At 39.0% G+C, this 19,281-nt stretch overlaps 1 protein-coding gene across 1 annotated transcript; it reads left to right on the top strand.

The window, feature by feature from the left end:
* The first annotated feature begins 943 nt into the window (after positions 1-943).
* On the top strand, positions 944-13,465 carry sub1a (SUB1 regulator of transcription a). Its single transcript, XM_078551455.1, has 5 exons — positions 944-1,070; positions 4,273-4,341; positions 6,182-6,295; positions 9,539-9,647; positions 11,885-13,465. Exons 2-5 carry the CDS (start codon positions 4,273-4,275, stop codon positions 11,962-11,964), a joined length of 372 nt encoding a protein of 123 aa, XP_078407581.1. The 5' UTR covers positions 944-1,070; the 3' UTR covers positions 11,965-13,465.
* Positions 13,466-19,281: the final 5,816 nt, after the last annotated feature.

Genomic DNA, 19,281 nt, shown 5'->3' with positions numbered 1-19,281 from the left:
GTAGGGGCTTTCCGGAAGGAAGAAGATTTTGGTGCAGTGTATAAGTATTTTCAAGCATTGACACAGGTGAGTTTGGATTTTTAATTCATTTTAACAATTTGCATAGACAGTCAGAATGAAGGACCTTTGACATGGAAGTTGTCAGCACAATGAACGTGTCATTCTGTCACAGTTGACTGCATAATTCTGTGTTTTTGGATTACATGCTGAGACATAGCATGTAAATTAATATAGGAGAGGGCCAAGCACAATTTAGGAAAGGAAATCTGCTGTCCTTACCTGGCCTGGCCTACATATGACCCCAGATCCACAGCAATGTGTTTGGCTCTTAAATACCCTCTGAACAAGGACAAGGACTAAATGCTGGCCTCGCCAGCAATGCCCACATCCCATGAATGAAAAAAAAATCTCATAAGGACTATAATGGTGCAGGAGCAGGCAATAAATATTGGCCTAGCCAGCAACCCCCACACCCCATGAACGAATATAAAATGTCTTTGCAGGGGATTTTCTGGCTACAGTTGGGCTGATAGAAGTGGGACCAGGCAAGGGCAATCCCACCCATTTGGTAATGGAGAAGAGATATGTGACTAGCCCAGATCAAGCGCAATTAGAGATGGGCAATAAATGCTGGCCCAACTAGCAGTGTCCACATTCTGTGAAAGAATTTTTTAAAAATCCTGGTCATATAGCTTCTTACATTTCCAAATTATGTTGATTGGTCTTTATAATAATAATCTATATAAAATGCAATATTGCAGTTTGCATAGAGGTCCATCTTCTCCACTTGGAAAACAAGCTGTCACTTGTTGTCTTGTGCTAGCCCAAACCAGTCATAACTAGTGCATTGGCCTTGGAAGGAGGGGAGCAAAGAACATTCACAATGGCACTTTTGTGGTCCAGGGACACGTGGGTTGGACTTCAATTCCCAGCATTCCACAGGCGAGCAGCGGAAGTGACGCGCTTCCAGCAGCGCAATAGCGCGAGCAGTGTCTGTTGGGGGAGATTCAGTAGGAGAGAAGCTGCGTGTGAGCTCTAACTGCCGGTTACACGAACCCTACTCCGTCAATGTATGTATTTTTCAACAGTAAGATGGGTGAATCGCCGGTCGGTAGGGAGGAGACTCGAGGTTTTGCTTTTCTCTTCCCGGGTTTTTTTTTCTCCGCGGTGGCGGGTCTCGTTCCATTTTTTTCTCTTAATTGTTCAGATCAAGGAGGAAGCCGGCGCTCCCTTTTAATGGAAGGCTGAGCTCGGCCAATGGGGCAGCGCGGCTGACTGGGTAACTAGGTGGATCCACCAATCAGAGCGCAGCGGGGGCCGGACTTCCTCTTGCTGCTGCAGCCCCTGAACCAAGTGCGTTGTGTCCTTTTCGGATGGAAATAAAATGGGAGCCGCAGTCAGAGTGGAGCGTCGAGCTTGGCAGCTCCCTCCCTCCCTCCTTCCCAGTGCAGCCCAGAGGGAGAGGAACAATACACTGTTCCAGTCATTTATATCACAGATCACTTTAAAAAAAATATCAGGTTAACTCGGTTAAAGTAACTCTGTAAAATTGCAGCAGCTCCCTGGATGATTTTGGCTGGTTAATCGGTCCCCAGGCGAGCCTTTCCTCACAAGAATTATAAAATTGATAGTGAAATTTTGAGGTTCTAGCACTTAAATTTAATAAAAACGCAATCAGGATGTCTGTATTGTTTTAGAGACATTGCATAGTTTTTGCTTAAATGCTTCAGTGCGATTAGTGAGCAATGCAAAAAGCTAAGTGTATTGCCCAACAATGACTGATCACTCCCAAAGTGAAGCGTGTCCCTGCCAGTCACATGGCTTTCCTGCCTCGGTGTGGTTCACTTAGCCATGTGAGTTCCTGTCCTTGGCTTCATACACTGGCATTTGAGTCAGAAGGTTGCTCTGCGGTTCCAGCCCCACCAGAAATTTGTGTGCATGATACAGGCTAATCAAGGCTGGTGCAAGAGTATTTGGTACCCCAGGTGAATATTCAGCCTTGTGCATTAACTTCTGAAAATGAATATTGTGCATTAGTATGAATACAAATTCTGCATTTACAATTAGAATTATTTTACATAACTGTACATATCACTTCTGATTGATCTATACTTTTCATAGGATGTATACTGAAGAAATGCATAATATGTAATTACATAATGTGTAATATGGCTCACAGTTACAGGAAAGTGGAATAAAGTCAGAATATCAACTTTATTGTATTGAGAGCAAGCTTGAGAGGTTGAATAGTCGAATCCTGCTTCTATTATGTTCTTAATACTGTTTGGGTTTTATGGGATAATGGGCCATCTGTACAAATTACTAAAGCACCTAAATCAACTATAGCCTTTGTGAAAGCTTTTACCAATGTGCCACACTGTAGTCTATATTATAAGGTAGATTTCTGTGGGATTGCTGGACAGATCTTGGGCTGGAAAAGGATTTTTTTGCATTCTAATAGGCAGATGGTTATGATTAATGATCATGATTCTGTATGAAGACAGGTTACTAGAGGATTCCGCCAGGGATTGATGTTAGTCTGCTGTCTTTCATAACCTTTATTAACTATCTGGATGAAATCTTTGGAGGAGCTGTCTGAAAGTTCACAGATAATGTAAAAATTTGTACAAATGTTAGAACCTTGGATTAGGGGGAAATAATTACTATGGTCCTATCTAAAGATGATGGAAGTATTGAGCCTGTGCCATTGAATATAGAAAATTCTCTGTATGGTATAATGACGCTTCTTTGCACCAGGAATGGAACAGGTTTAATTTAACTACCGGTCTTTTCCTGCCCTTTTTTTGTAGTTGGTAAGTTTTCTCCATATTGTTACAATCGGGCGAGGAGGAGTGGAATGGCTCCCTTCGTTTCCCACTCCTTGCTTGACCTCAACAGTGTTCTGTTTTACAAAAGATATACTTGCCAATTCAGTGATTGTTTAACTGTTTCAGTTCTGTGCCTGTAAAAGACAAGATTTCCTTGTAAGTTTTTGAAAAGAAGAGTAGTATTATTTGTACTTAAACATCCAATCTAATAAAAATAATAGTGTTCTGACTCTCACATGCATTCAAGACTTCGCATGCACACACATTACAAAGTGGGAGGATAGATTAAACAGTTTTTGTTTTAAAGTCCATTCTATACAGATTCGATTAATAGATGTGTGGATGGGTTTCAGACTGGGTAGGAGACTTTCCAGATTCTGCGATGCGATGATACAGAAATATAGATGGACAGATTCTACTTGGTCTCCTTTAGTCAACAGCTGCAAGGTTGATTCTCAAAACACTGCTTGTGGCATGTGGATGGTCAAACACCAGACAGGGCTCAAACTTGCAGGTTGGATGAAGAGAGCGAGATTGTAGGGCTCAAACTTGCAGGTTGGATGAAGAGAGCGAGATTGTACCCACTCTGGGTCCTGCGTTTTCTGTTCTGTAGCCTGGAGAAAAATTTCTTAAGACACCATAGTATCATACCATGATACCAGTATTAAAATTTTTGCTTCGACCTGTGTTGAGTTTGGGAAAATGGGATAAAGATTAGCAGCAAAGAGCTTATTGTACTTTTGAAATTAATGTTTTACCCACTAGTTGAAAAATGAGACAAAAATGACAATTGTTTTTAAATTGACGTGTGTTCCAGTAACTGTGTATAATCCGCCCTGTTTAATTGAGCTGTTAAGATGCTGACAGCCAAAAGCACACTTTGAATATAAATTAACACTTGAGCACATAAAAAAATGTAGGAAAGGACTGGCCCATCCAGACAAGGTGCAACCTTCATGTGTCCTGCCATTTTTCTCCCAACCCATGTAACACTTCTAATTGAATATTCCATGCAATCTCCTGAAAGAGGCAACATTCAAGAATGGAAGTAGCAAATTGAAATGACTAAAGGTTTCCTTAACATCCCTTTGACCAAAGCTTTTAGTTTCTCCATTCATCTCCAGTTTTGGATTAAGTCTCTAGTAATTTTCTATATTAAAGGTGGTACATAAATGCAAGATATTGTTGAAGACAAACTAGTGTGGAGAAGAATGTGTGTTGGCTCTGTAGCAGAGTTGTCTTACACTCCTGTGGTTGTCCTGCCTGTATGATAAAGGTCTGAAGTACAGTATTGCACTGCTTTATTTAAACACATAACTGAAAGCAGACTTGTCTCCATCAAATGACCTGTATTATATGGAAGAGTTTTTCTTGTCTTAATGAATTTGTTCTTCTGACCTTTTGACAATGTAATTTAAAATAACTTTTTTTTTTAAATCACTAGATGCCTAAGTCAAGGGAAGTTGTTTCTACAAGCTCAGACAGCGAATCAGATAGTGAGGTTGATCAAAAGGTAAGGCAAAATATGATGTTGAATGTTGTTTTAAAAGCATATGTGTGGTTTTATATAGCTGATAGGTTATTTACATAACACCTGAATGACTTAACAGAAGAAACGTTCTCAATTTTTGGTTTCAGTATGATTAGATAGCAGACAGGTTTAGGAAAGTGGCGCTGAGCTATCTATTGAATTTAAAGTGCCATCACGGCTAAGTCATTAAATGTTGACACTGTGAATATAGATGGGATAATTACAATTCATAACAGCTCTCTTCTACTGAATAAGACATTCCCATTACAATTTCTTCACTGCAGTACTAAATTTGAAAATTGCTTTTGGCTCCAAACTGACATCTGCAAATGTATGTCAACCAGCTGATTTTATTGAAATAAAGCACGGGCCCATGGCTTTTCATGGGCTTCTGGAGAGGTAATCAAAAAGTTTTTTCCTCCTCCCCTGACCTTCAGCAAAGCTATGGCCTTGATTTTGTGGTCACTCTCGCTGTTGACCTCAAGGAAAGCTGCCCACTAAAACCTCTCTACTTCTGTGGTATGAATTTCTCTTTTCCTGACATCAGTTTGGATCTGGTACCAAGTCCATGAGTTCTCGAGCATCCAGCAACAGTAATATCAAGCAAGATAACCAGCCAATCATGCTGAAGTATTTTCACCGACAGCAAACCAGGAAGATAAAAGCGGTGACTCCTAGTTGATCATTTTGCTGATTGAAATAAATGATTGGTACAATATATGGGATTAAGGTGGAAGCTGAAATATCAAACTGTTAGGAGAAAGTTATTTTAATTTTAACACAATAGAGAAATTTTACATTCCACAAATATAAAATTAATTTTCAAGGGCCAGAGTTTTTCAGTCACCCACTTAGACCTTATTCAACAAGTGTAATTCTTTCAAGGGTTTTCGCAGCAAGACTAATAGTGTAAAAAGGCAGAGTTCTCGTCAGATCAGTCTTTTTAAATTTGATTGCAGTCTGGGGAGACCTCAGCAGTGCTGGAGAAGTGTAGCAACTTCTGGATTTCCATGTTTAAATGCGCATGTGCAGACTCCAGAAGTTGCTGTCAGTTTCAGAGGAGTATTGACGGCGACTGCTGATAGTTTTGCCCTTAATCCTACTGAAAAATTAGGCCCTGTCTTCTTTAATTCCTCTCTCTTCTAATAATTGTATTCTGTACTTTTGATTAATGTGCATCCTCTGTGACCTCAACACAACATTAGAAAATGATGCAGATTAGGGTATATTTTGAAACACCACTTAATGACGTCCCGTTTTATTTGTTCCTGGTAGAGCTAGTAGTCTGTTGAATACAGGGTAAAGGGGTGTAGTAAAAGTTTTTTTCCCATGTGTACATTAAGCATGTGATTCAAATATAGTGCAAATATCAGTCGACATGATGGCTGTGTATATAAACCAGTTATTAATTTCTGTCTGCAAAATGAGATGTTAGATAATCATCTGACCTAGATTCATTCTGTACAATTGGCAATTTAGCTGTACTCTGTACTGAATTCAGAGTGACCTGAGATTGCAGATCAGTAGTTATTCTGGTAAGAATTGAAGAGAGTAATTCTGGTTCAGTCTGGAATTCTAGCACTAACAGTGATTGGGAATGAAAGTAACAGAAACTTGAATTAGTGCAGTAAATACTATTTTATAATTGGCTGATAATTTTAAGGTTTGATAAAACTCTTAAGTGAACCTGAAATAGAAAATTTAAGCAACATGAAAACTACTACTTGTGTGTTTTGCTCTCTCCTCTGTTCCCCTCCCTTTCTCTTCCATAATGTTTATGAAGAGTTAATTTCTGTAATGCATTTCTTGGTTTCTTTTACAGGTTAAGAGAAAGAAGCCAACTCCAGTAGAGAAACAAGTAAAAAAGCAAAAGAGTGGAGAGAGTTCTGGGGGTGCAAAATGCACTAAGAGTGACAAAGATGACAACCTATTTCAGGTGTGTTGGCTCTGTCGCAGCATTATTCACAGGTGTACAATTGTGATACTGCTAGCTTTTTCTTTGAACAATTAAAGCATTCAGTATATATGGTTTATCCTAAATACTGGTTTGTTGGAGGAGTTCTATTTAAGAGACCCAAAATAAATTGTTGACTGGCGTACTCTATATGCTGTAGTTTATTGATGTTTCAATTCATTTTAACCAGGTTTGGGATGGGTGGGGAGGGAGAGGGAGTATTTTTCTGTTGGCTCCTGAAGCTGGTTATGAGGTGACTGCCCAGAAGTTGGCTAATAGTTACCTTGGGGGCACTGTCATGATGAGACAAAAATCTGTTAGAGTACTCCAGGTGAAGAACTGGGTTTTATCCAGGTCATTTTTTTTTAGGAAATAGACCTTTGTTTCTAAGTAATTTAAAGCATTTTTACATCCCTACTGTTCTGCTAAGATTGCCACCTATATAGTTGGGAGTTTGATTGTGGACATCATTTTAAAATGTGGAGTCCCAATATTGACTTGATTTTTCAATATTGGCTTGATTTTTTTTAAAGTTTAGGAATCATTGTGGGGGAGTGGTTAACCCTATTAAACAATTTAAGATGCAGGTGTTCACTCTATTGATATTTGTGTATTGGTAACCAAGATAGTAACTAGTTTGACCTTGTACCCATGAGGATTGTTATTTGCATATTTGAGTAACTGGATTGGTACAGTTGTGACTCATCCATACCAATTGAATCTAGAGTGTTTCCTGCACTATTGATACAATGTGCATTTGCTGTTTTCAATCCAATGTGATAATGGATGTATGAATATGCATAATTCTTTCATGTCCATTGTAGTACAATGATGCAGTTTGAAGTCTGTTTGATGTGTGTCTTAGACATTGGAAGGTAAGTGCCTGTATAATCTTTACAGATAATATAGGTGGTAATCATAAAATGTTTTCACCCCCCAAAAGAAATTAATTCGGCCTATGTGCAGAGTAATTGAACGTTTGCTTGCTGGCGTAAACAGTTGTCTTTCTTGCCTTTCAATAAACTGGATTGCTCACTCCCAACCTGCACTAATACGGAAGAAACCTTTCAACACCACAGAATTGTTACGGTGTAGAACAAGGCCATTTGGCCCATCGTGTCTGCACCAGCTTTCCGAATGAGCAACTCATCCAGTTCCATTCTCCTGCCTTCTCCCCGTAACCCTGCACATTGTTTTTTTTCAAATAACAGTCTAATTCTCTTTTAAATGCTTCACTTGAACCTGCCTTCACCAACAGGCTAATGACAGAAGAATATTTTTCTTCTGTCATTAGCCTGTAAGCCAGCATTTTGAAAATTAGTGATTTGAACTGACTGGAGTAGAATGTTCTCTATTTCCTGAACCCTGACCTTATTTTTTGAGTAAAGAATAATAGTTAATTTTACATAAATATATCCTGATCTTGAAGGCAATTGAACTTGCTAAATAGTGGGTATGCAAGACAAAATAAAAACAAAAACTTGAATTTGCTTCAGTTTTTTAAAGGAAGAAAACAAGTTCCTTTAACTGTCATAACATTGTTAAAAAAAAAAACTTGTTTTCGCCCATGGTTATTACATTTTTATCTTTTACTGTAAGTTGAGAAGAAATCACTGCTGTTAATAACAACACTGCGTTTGGAATGGAACTTGCTGAGCTGGCCAAATGAATCTCTAACATGGAAAATATCCCCAATGAGCAGTTTGAATTATGCTTTGCAATATTAGTAACGCATTTTGAAATTGCTTCATCTGGGCCAAGGAATTCACATGAAGGTACAGACCAAATTCACTAAGTTGTGTTAACTGGGCAGCTGGCATTAATTTCATTTTTTTGGTTACAATCCACATTGGGATCAACAAACAAGAACAATGATCACCAAATGACTGCAATGAAAAATCAATGAGTGATAACCTGGAATTGGCTGCCCATGAGGGTGGTGGAAGCAAAAACAATGATTTCTAAAGGAATTTGGATGGGCATTTGTAGAAAATAAACTTGCAGGGCTACGAGGAACGAGCGGGGGAGTGGGATTGAGTGGATTGCTCTGCAGGGAGATGGCAGAGACTCGATGGGCTGAATGGCCTCTTTCTGTGCCACAAGATTTCACCTTATTTTGTCATTTTAATGGCTAAATCGGTTAATATGAATTGTATGCTATACAGTGGATGCAGTAAAGTTAAATCTTCCTTTATTCCAAGTCTGCCTGCTATTAATCCGTGGTGAATATTCCATTGGGATTATATTGATTGTGGGCTCACATGTAAGCTGAGTCCGGTATATCCAAAAACAGGCAAGGAGATGAAACTCTGACTGTTCAAAGGCACAAAAATTTCCCAGGCAAATCTCCAGAAATTTTCTGGACTCCCACCCAAGCAGATTCTCCAATGCAGACGTGTTAACAACTGCAGACGAATGTCACTGTCCACACAAACAATCAGATAACCCAAAGAAATGGACAGTTTCACTAATTGACAAAAATTCTGATGGTGGCTTTCCTACAAATACAATTGCTGAGGAAAATCTCCATCTTAGCTCCCGAGTACTATCAGGATAGCGACTCAATTGTCAGGGCCCACAGTCTCCCTTTTAAAAATTAAAGTTAACATTAAAGTTCCAGATGTTCTAGGTGTAACAGTTTTCATTCATCCGATACAAGGCACCAGGAGTAAGATAGAAGGACTTCTACCTACAACCAAAACGTTTTTTTTAAGTTTTCCATGGGATGTGGGTGCCACTGGCAAGGCCAGCATTTGTTGCTCTTTCCTAATTGCCCTTGATGTGGCTTACTGGACTATTGCAGAAGGCAGTTAAGAGTCAACCACATTGCTGTGGTGGGTCTTGAGTCACATGTAGACCAGACTCGGTAAGTGTGTTAGTGAACCAGATGGGTTTTCACGACAATTGGTGATAGTTTTATGATCACCATTACCGAGACTAGCTTTCCTCCATTCCTGATTTATTAATTGAATTTAAATTCCACCAGCTACCGTGATGGGATTTGAACCTGTGTCCCAGAGCCATTAGCCTGAGCCTCTGGATTACTAGTCCATTGACTTTATCACTAAGCCACCGTCTCCCTTCTAAATCATCTTCTAAACCTCTTCTAATCTCTGTTGCACCTATGGAATCCAAATTCTCAGTGTGTACATTCACTTATATATTGACTTCATTGTTTTGTAGCATACTAACGAAATGGACTTTCGTCACAATATTTATTGACAGATTGGCAAGATGAGATATGTTAGCGTGCGCGAATTCAAAGGCAAAGTTCTAATTGATGTCAGAGAATACTGGATGAACCAAGATGGTGAAATGAAGCCTGGAAAGAAAGGTAATATATTGGGATTATTAGATATATGTTGGGAAGACAGGATTGAGGGTGCAAATTGAATAAGACCTTGTTTTATTGGGTGAGGTGGCTTAAAAAAAGTCGACCCAGATTGATGGGCTGCTTGGTTGCTGTGTAGCAATATTTCATTTCTCTGGGTTTGGAAATATAAAATCCTGGAGCATTAGTGACGAAACATCTGAAATAATAACACTGCCACTCTGGACTGGTCTGTTGGTTCTAATAGTGCCTATAGTGGAATCTTGCAATGAACAGCATGTACAAAACAGAAACAGAAATACCTGGAAAAACTCAGCAGGTCTGGCAGCATCGGCGGAGAAGAGCACAGTTGACGTTTCGAGTCCTCATGACCCTTCAACAGAACTGCATTGTACAAGGCTTTTTTGGATCCCAAGTTTTTGTTGGCACTAAAACCAACCATTTCCTTATATTGGCTCTGTCCAGTGACAAACCACAAACTCAAGAAAAAAATAACTTCAAGTCGCAGGTCTTATCATAGAATGGTATAGTGACCATTTGATCTGCTGCTTCAGCTCTTTTGTAGAGCAGTCAAGTCACTTGTACTCCACTCTGTTCCTATATTCCTACGGGTTTTTCCTCCTTCAAGTATTTATCCCAGCTCCCTTTTGAAAGCGACTATTAAATCTATCCACCACCCTATCAGCTTGTGCATCCTAACTGCTCGTTCTATTAAAAAAAAGTTTTTCCTTGTGTCACCTCGGGTTTTTTTGCTAATCACTTGACTTCTAACCCCTAGGCACCAGTTACTAAAGTAAGGTGTCTTGTTGTATTTAAAACATTTTAAGTACTGCCCAAGGCTAAATAAATGTAAAACCATGGTGAATCTTCTCCACTCAAAACCAATTGCCTTTATTGCAAGAAGGTTGGCAGATAACTGTACAGGGCATTGGTGAGACCACACCTGAGTACTGTGTGCAGTTTTGGCTTCCTTAAGGAAGCATATACTTGCATTGGGAGCGGTTCGCAGAAGGTTCAGAAGGCTGATTACTGGGTAGAGGGATTTGCCTTATGAGGAACGTTTTGAGCAGGCTGGGCCTATAACTCATTGGAGTTTAGAAGAATGAAAGTTGAGATGTATAATATTCTGAGGAGACTTAGCAGGGTGGATACTGAGAGAATGATTCCCTTTGTGGGGGCATCTAGAACTAGGGGGCACACTTTAAAAGTAAGGAGCCTCCCATTTAGAACATAGATGAGGAGGAATTTCTTCTGAGGGTTGTTAGTCTTTGGGATTCTCTTCCCCAGAGAGCAGTGGAGGTTGGGTTATTGAATATATTCAAGACTGAGTTAGATTTTTGACCTACAAGGGTGTGAAGGGTTAGGGGTTCTGACAGGAAAGTGGCGTTAAGGCCACAATCGGATCACCATGATCTTACTGAGTGGTGAAGTAGACTCGAAGGGCCAAATGACCTACTCCTATTTCTTATGATCTTATGATTGATCCTATGGTGCCCACTGTGAATAGCATGGTCCTGGCCATCCTTACTGGGATGTAACCAAAAATTGCCAATCTTAAAGGAAGTACATAAAAGACTATATAACCTACTGGCTGTATTCCAGATTCTGATGAAGGAGATGCATCTGAAATTTTAACTTTCCTGTATTCTTTATGGTGGTTATTGCTATCCTTTATATGATGTATTGTATTGATATATATGCTTCATTGCATGGTTGGATGCGCTTTTTCCAACAGTTGCCCATTTGGAGTGGGGAGGGAGCTTTGTAGAAAACCTGTTTATAATTCTGTTACCCAAATGCGAGGTGTTCCTTTCCCTTAGTTAGACAAAATGGAATTCATAGGAGGGTGGAAAAAGAAGAACGAGTTGTGCTCCCTGATAACTCCGATCACTTTAGTAAGTAGTTGAGCTGTGCTGACTAATAGGTATTACAGTAAATAACTATTAACATTACGAATGATTATTCAACAGCCCTGGGGGGGAAATGTCCAAGTTAAATTTCAGTTAAAGATACAATCTGACTCTGGTATGGTACCTTTCAAAAAGCCTGGCATTGCCTACTGTTCACGTATAAATAATGTCACTTCAAACAAGTTACTGTAGAGTGAGTGGTTTTGTGGGACTGTACCCTGTGAGGAGATAAGATCTCAACAATTCCATAATATGTTTTATAACTGTTGGTAAGCTTCGATTCCCATTTGTTACTTTTTTTTCTTCTTTCCACCTCCCACCCAAATTTAGGAATCTCTTTATTACCGGACCAATGGAATCAACTGAAGGAAATGATTCCTGACATTGATGATGCACTAAAAAGGTTATAGGATGACCATATAAAGATGTACCCTGCTTTTTGTCATTGAACTTGTCCATCTTTAACACTTAATTGTTTTCTAAAGAAATTAAGCTTGTTTGTATTGTAATGTTCATAATGTGACTGTTTTATGTATCTGCAGTACATCCCAGCTTTCATATTTTTTAAAAACTCTTTAAGGGGTACACTATATAGAAAAGTGGTATGGAATTTGTTTTTAGTGTTAAAATTACATTTTTGTTTCCTGATTTGATGTTTAGCAACTGCCATATCATGTCTGTAGACTGTTGCTTATATTATCCTGAGCTAGTAGACAAATATTTTCAAGAACAATTTCATATTTAAATTCATGCAGCTCTACCAAGATTTTTTTTGAAGTATGGTTCAATCATTGAATCTTCTGGCTATTTCAAATTGGCATTTTTAGCTTTCCCCAGTGGCCTTGTGGGTAAATGCACCATCAGGTGTAGCAATAAACCATACAGGCCAGAAGATCCGAGGGTTGATTTATGGTTTATTCAATATTAGCTGAGCTGACCTTGGCTGCAACAGCAGTTGGGCCACAACAATTTGCCTTTGTGCCCTGGAATAGGAACAGTGAAACTCGGTCAGGGTTTCCACTTGTGATTGTCATTCACTATCCACTACTGGAAAATGAACCTGTTGATGTCTGTTCAGGGTTGGGTTAAGCTTACTGTGTTGCTGTCCATGGTTGCAACTTTTTGACCCAGGGCTAAACATATACACATGGCATCTTAATGAGTTGCCAAAGAGCTACGTGTCTGGAACTTCATTCCAGTAAGAGTTGGTGTCATCAGGATAGATGGGGAGGGGATGAAAAAACATTACGTGTCACCAATACCATAGGGATAATTTAATTTTTTTTGCTTTCTTTTTAAAAAAAGTATACTGTATATTGAAGCTTCTCTCAGATTCTGATAATCCTAATATACCATGTTTTTCTGGGGATGGGGAGGATGGGATAATGTAGTGTTTGACTCCACAGTTAATCAGAACTAGCTCTGTCCTACACACACATTTGGTGGATTCCATAGTTCAAATAAATTTATTCAGCTTTGGGTTTTTCAAGCTCTCTTTGGACTAGTAAACACTTTTAGTGGCTTTGTAATAACTAATGGACTGATGCAGGGAACTGTAACTTGTTTAGATAACTGAATCGAAGTTAGTTTAAAAAATGCATCATAGCTGTCATTTAGTCCAGCATTTTTCAGCATTTCCCTCGTCTCTGGTTTGCTCTGAGCGCAACTGTTTAAGTGATGGCTACTTATGAATAATTTTAAGCTGAGAAGTGACTGGTCAGTCATACAACCACGTGGGCTCTTGTCACAGTACTTTCATGAGGTATCAGTCCCAATTTAATATTTTCACGCAGCATGCTTTGACTATTTTCAGTATGCTTTTTGTATTATTTCACCATGTTCATATTTCTCTGATCTGTATTGAAATATGGTAAAAAAAATAAATAAAGCTGTTGCGGCAACTTGTTCTGACTTTGACTTTAAAGTTAATTCACTGAAGCTTACCATTAAAGAATTACATAATCATTTCTTTAAAGCAATCATACTGATCTTGCAATTAAAAACTTACTATCATGATCCTTTTAAGGCCACAAGGATGCTTATTTTTAGTTTTGCTTCTGTAGATTTACATTAATTCAGCACAGAAATTCATTGGGAAGTATTGATAGTTAAGCCAAAGTTGAACATGAATTGTGTCCCACAAAAGATATTGTTTTTTTTGCCAAATTTAGAGTATGAAATAGAGTGCATTTTTCTTTGTCAGTGTTGTGTGGCAGTAATTAAATGCATGCATACTGCTTCTGTTAAACAGTCAGTAGACTGGTTACTATTACCCTGGATGGAGCAAGTAAGCTAGAAATTAAAGTTGCAATTGAAACTTATTTGTTTTGACAAATGTTTGCTGTGCTATTTATACCATTAAGTTTATTAGTTTTGTTTAGTCATTTTTTAATGCTGAACTAAGTGGGATCTTAACAAGACATCATCTTTGGAAGATTTGTTTTCCATGCACCAAAGCCACATACATTGTGTTAAAATTAATTAGCTTGTCTCTAGTATGTGATGTCAGAATGATGCACAACGTTCCTGACAAATCCCTAAGCAACAAAGTATCCAGAAGAGTGTTCTTTTTGTCAAGATTATATCATTCTCTAGTGAGGTATTGATGCATTGGTGTTTTTTATTTGCAAACATGTGGAGATGGTGTCCCTTTCAATTATAATACCAATGGGCTTAATTTAAAAACTGCTGAATTAAAATGCCAATTTTGATTGCACATATGCTACAATAAAAACATCAGTTTGTTATTGGTAAAATTGACTTTTTACTTGGATAGATTTCCCACTGGTTTAAAAAAAAAAATCAGCTGGGAAACAACATGGCTTTATTTACATTATTTTCCTATAATTGCTTTAGTTTGCACTTTCAGGATTTATCATATGGCCCTTACTGATTATCATTTACCGCAAGCACTTCCAGGTTGATAATGAAATCTGGAGTACTGTAGATGTTGGAAATCTGAAATAATAAGGCAATTCTGGAAATACTCTGCATGTCAGACAGCATCTATGGAGAATATAAGAAATTGCAGCAGGCTTAGACCATTAGGCTCCTCTAGCTTGCTTCACCATTCAATACGATTATAGCCAATCTCCCTCACTCCACTTTCCTGCCTGCTCCCCATGCTGCTTAATTCCCTGAGAGATAAAAAATTTATCAGTCTGTCTTGAATATATTCATTGATGGAGCATCCACAACCCTATGGGGTAGACAATTCCAAAGATTCATAACCCTCAGTAAAGAAATTTTTATTCATTTTCATCCTAAATAATGAACCCCTTGTACTGAGGTTGTGCCCTTATGTTCTAGATTCCCCAGCAAGTGGAAACAATTGTGTCTACCTTGTTTGCTTCCATGAGATCACTTATTCTTCTGAAGTGCAGAGAGTATAAACCCAATTTAAGCAGCATCTTACCACAGGGCAACCCCCTCATTCCAGGAACTAATCTAATGAACCTTTGCTGTACAAGGCAAGTATATTTTTTAAAAACAGAGACCAAAACTGCACACAGGTGTGGTCTCACCAAAGAACTGTAGCTAGACTTCCTTATTCTTGTACTTCTAACCCCTTGAAATAAAAGCCAACATGCTATTTGCCTCAGACAAAAACAGAAAATGCTGGAAAAACTCAGCAGGTCTTAACAGCAGCTGTGGAGAGAAAAACAGTTAACGTTTAGAGTCTGTATGACTCTTCAGAGCTTGCCATTTGCCGTCCAAATTGCTCCTTGTATCTGCGTGCTAACTTTCTGTATTCCTTATACAACACACCCAAGTCTCACTGAACATCAATGTTAACATTTTGCCTGTTCAAAAATCTGTTTTTATACTGCTACAAAAGTGAATAACCTCACACTTCACATTATACTCCATCTGCCACCTTGTGCGCTCACTTAACCTGTCTATATCTCTTTGCAGCCTGTGTCCTCCCCACATTTTGTATTCTCACCTAATTTTGTATCGTCAGACAATTTAGATGAAGAGATCGAGTAAGGTGTCTAGGTCAAGTCATTAATATAAATTGTAATTAGCTGAAGCCCTATCACAGATCCTTGTGACACTTCACTACTTAACACCCTGCCAACTTGAAAATCTCCTGTTTATCCCTACTCTCTGCTTCCTGTCTTTTAACCAATGCTCTATGCATGCTAATATTACCCCAACTCCATGAACCTTTATCCTGCAGATTAATGTTTTGTGTGGCACCTTATCGAATACCTTTTGGAAATCCACATGCACTTGGAGAGAGAAACAGTTAATGTTTTAGGTTATTGACTTTTTTGTCAGAACTGGCAAAAGTTAAAGGTGTAACAGGTTTTAAGCAAGGACAGGGGAGAGGAAAGAACAAAAGGAAAGGCCTGTGATAGGGTGAAAGACCGTAAAGATTAAATAATCAAATTGATGCTGGTGAGAGGAAATGGTAATATGTAAAGAAACAAAAGTTGGGTCTGAAGGCTGTGTCAATGGGAATAGCAGAATTATTACCAACAGCTACTATCTGAGGGGGAAAAATGGTGGCAGAGGTTATGATGTGAAGTTGTTTAATTTTGTTGAATTCAGAAGGCTGTATGGAAGATGAGGTGCTGTTATATGTCAGAACACAAGCAATGAGAGCTGGAGTGGGCCGTTTGTCCCATTGAGCATGCTCTGTCATTCACTAAGATCATGGCTGATCATCTGCAATATGGAACCACCACCACTTGCAAATTCCTCTCTAAACCACATACCATCCTGAATTGGAGCCATAGCATTGTTCCTTCACCGTCACTGCATCAATAATCTGGAACTTCCTATCAGTGCTGTGGATGTACCTATATGACACGCACTGCAGTGGTTCAAAAAGGTGGCTCACTACCATCCTCTTGAGCCCAATTAGGGATGGATAACAAACATTGGCTTTGCCAGTGACAATTGCATCCCATGAAAAAAAAGCTACACCTTCACTCACTATACCCATACCTCAATTCCTTTAGTATCCAAAAATCTGTCGCTGTCTGACAATATACTTGACACTGAGCATCTACAATTTCAAAGATTCGTAACCCTTTGAAGTAATTTCTCCTCAGCTTAGTGTTAACTGGCCAACCCCTTATTCTGAGACTAACCCCTGGTTCTAGACTTCCCAGTGAAGGGAAACATCCTCACAGCATATACCCTGTCAAACTGCTTGAGCATCTTCTATTTCACTTAAATTGTTTACATTCTATCAAACTCCAGAGAATATAAAAGCAAAATACTGCGGATGCTGGAAATCTAGAACTAAAACAAAAATACCTGGAAAAACTCAGCAGGTCTGACAGCATCTGCGGAGAGGAATACAGTTAACGTTTTGAGTCCGAATGACTCTTCATCAGAACTAAGGAAAAATAGAAAAGAGATGAAATATGTTTCACCTCTTTTCTATTTTTCCTTAGTTCTGATGAAGACTCATTCGGACTCGAAACGTTAACTGTATTCTCTGCAGATGCTGTCAGACCTGCTGAGTTTTTCCAGGTATTTTTGTTTTTGTTCCAGAGAATATATGCCTGCCCTACTCAATCTCTCTCATCCCAGGAATTTTCGATTTCCAGCATCCACAGTTTTTTGCTTAAATCTTGTGAACCTTGGTTACCTGCTCTCCAAGGCAAGAATATCTTTCTATAAGGAATCCTGAGACCAGGTGTGATCTCATCAATTGAGACCTATACAATTGCAGTAAGACTGTTTTACTTTTATACTCCATCTTACTTTAAAATAAAAGCCCAATAGTTTTTTGTTGTCCTAATTACTTTTATACCTACAAGTTAACTTTGTGATTTGTGCACAAGGAGTCAAGATCCCTCTGAATATCAACATGGGAACAGTTGTGTGATAATATTACTGGACTATTAATCCAGAAGCTCTGGTGACATGAGTTAAAATCCTGCCACGGCAGCTGGTGGAATTTAAATTTAATAAATCTAGAATAAAATCTAGTGTCAGTAATGATGATCATGAAACTACTAAATTGTCTTAAAAACCCATCTGGTTTGCTAATGCCCTTACCTGTTCTGGCCTACATGCGACTAGACCATAGCAGTGTAGTTGACTCTTAACTGTCCTCTGATGGCCCAGCAAGCCATTCAGTTGTACCAAACAGATGGGCTACCTGGCATTGACAAATGACCCCAGTTGACCCTGCAAAGTCCTCTTCTGGGAAATTATGCCAAAGTTGGGAGAGCTGTTCCAGGGACTAGTCTAACAGCACCCTGAGATTGTCATTCTCACCAATCTTACTTACAGTCAATGTTGCAGACTCCTCCATCGCATTGGTGTATATAGCTGGGAGGGAGTGCTTAAAATTGACTCTAGACCCCATGGCATCTGGTCAAACATGGGCAAAGAAACTCCCTGCCATCCCTCAGCTGATCAATCAGTACTCCTCCATGTTGAACACCACTTGAAGGAAGCACTGGGGGTAGCAAAGGCGCAGGATATACTCTAGGTGGAGGACCTATAGGTCCATCACAAAGAATAACTCAGTAGCACCACCACTGACTGATCTTGCTGAATCTCGAAGGACTGGGCAGGTGGTAAGAGAACCAAGGGGGAAAAACCTATTTGACTTCACCCTCACTAAACTACCTATTGCAGATGTACCTATCTATGACAGGACTGGCAGGACTGACAACTGCACAATCTTTGTGGAGATGAAGTCCTGTTTTCACACTGAGGATATTCTGTATCATATTGTGTGACAATACCACTGTGCTAAATGGAATAGATGCAAAACAGAAGCAGCTCAAAACAGGACATCCATGAAGAACTGTGGGACTTCAATAGCAGCAGAATGTGATTCAACCACAAAGTGTAATCTCATGCCCCAACATATACCTCACACTACCATTGCCATCAAGCCAGGGGATCAACCATGGTTCAATGAGGAGTGCAGGAAAGTATGCCAGGAACAGAATCAATAGCATAAAAATGAGGTGCCAGCCTGGTCAAGCAGCACTATGTTCATACTAAACAACAGAAGCAGCATGCAATAGACAAAGTAATCCCACAACCAACAGATCAGCTTAAAAGCTCAAATAGTCCTGCTGGATCCAGTCATGAATGGTGGTGGACAACGAAACACCAACTGGAGAAGGAGGCTCACAAACATTCCCATCCTCAATGATCAGAGAATCAGGGAAGAAATAACTGAGGTATTACTACTTTTATTTAATAATTTTTTTAAAAGTGTAGTGCCAGGTGGATAGCTAATGTAATTCCTATATTTAAGAAGGGGGATAGAATACATACAGGAAATTATAGACCAGTCAGCTTAACATCGGTAGGAAAAATATTGGAACTCTACTTAAAGGAGAGATTGGAAGAGCATCTAGAAATGAAAAAATATAATAATGAATAGCCAACATGGATTTCAAAAGGGAAAATCTTGCTTGACCAACCTTATTGATTATTTAGAGGAGGGAACAGAGAATGGACGATGGTAATTTGGCCAATGTGAGTTATCTGGAATTGGAAGTGGGAACTAAAATGCCAGTACAGTTCTCTTGTGGTTTGCAATGTTACCATACTAACCAAAATATTCACTTTTGAAGCCAGTACCTTCCTAGACCAGAGTGAGGTAACTTGGAATAGCTTAAGGGCCCTGTTCCTTGAGGAATTAAAAAATACAGCAAGGAAATTAGGGTTAGGGTTTCTCCCAAAAGCCAGGAAAACTGAAATTCTAAAACTTGTGGCCATGACATCTGGATTTTGAA

The sequence above is a fragment of the Cetorhinus maximus genome, chromosome 1, assembly GCF_964194155.1.
Source record: "Cetorhinus maximus chromosome 1, sCetMax3.hap1.1, whole genome shotgun sequence".
NCBI classification, from domain to species: domain Eukaryota; kingdom Metazoa; phylum Chordata; class Chondrichthyes; order Lamniformes; family Cetorhinidae; genus Cetorhinus; species Cetorhinus maximus.
Note: the sequence above shows the minus strand (reverse complement) of the source record. Positions and strands in the feature narration are given on the sequence as shown.

Bases quoted from the DNA above. Each gene is read 5' to 3' on its own strand.
- sub1a (XM_078551455.1), top strand. From the start codon at position 4,273: ATGCCTAAGTCAAGGGAAGTTGTTTCTACAAGCTCAGACAGCGAATCA. The intron at 4,342-6,181 runs GTAAGGCAAAAT...TTTCTTTTACAG, and splicing joins ATAGTGAGGTTGATCAAAAG to GTTAAGAGAAAGAAGCCAAC. The intron at 6,296-9,538 runs GTGTGTTGGCTC...ATTTATTGACAG, and splicing joins AAGATGACAACCTATTTCAG to ATTGGCAAGATGAGATATGT.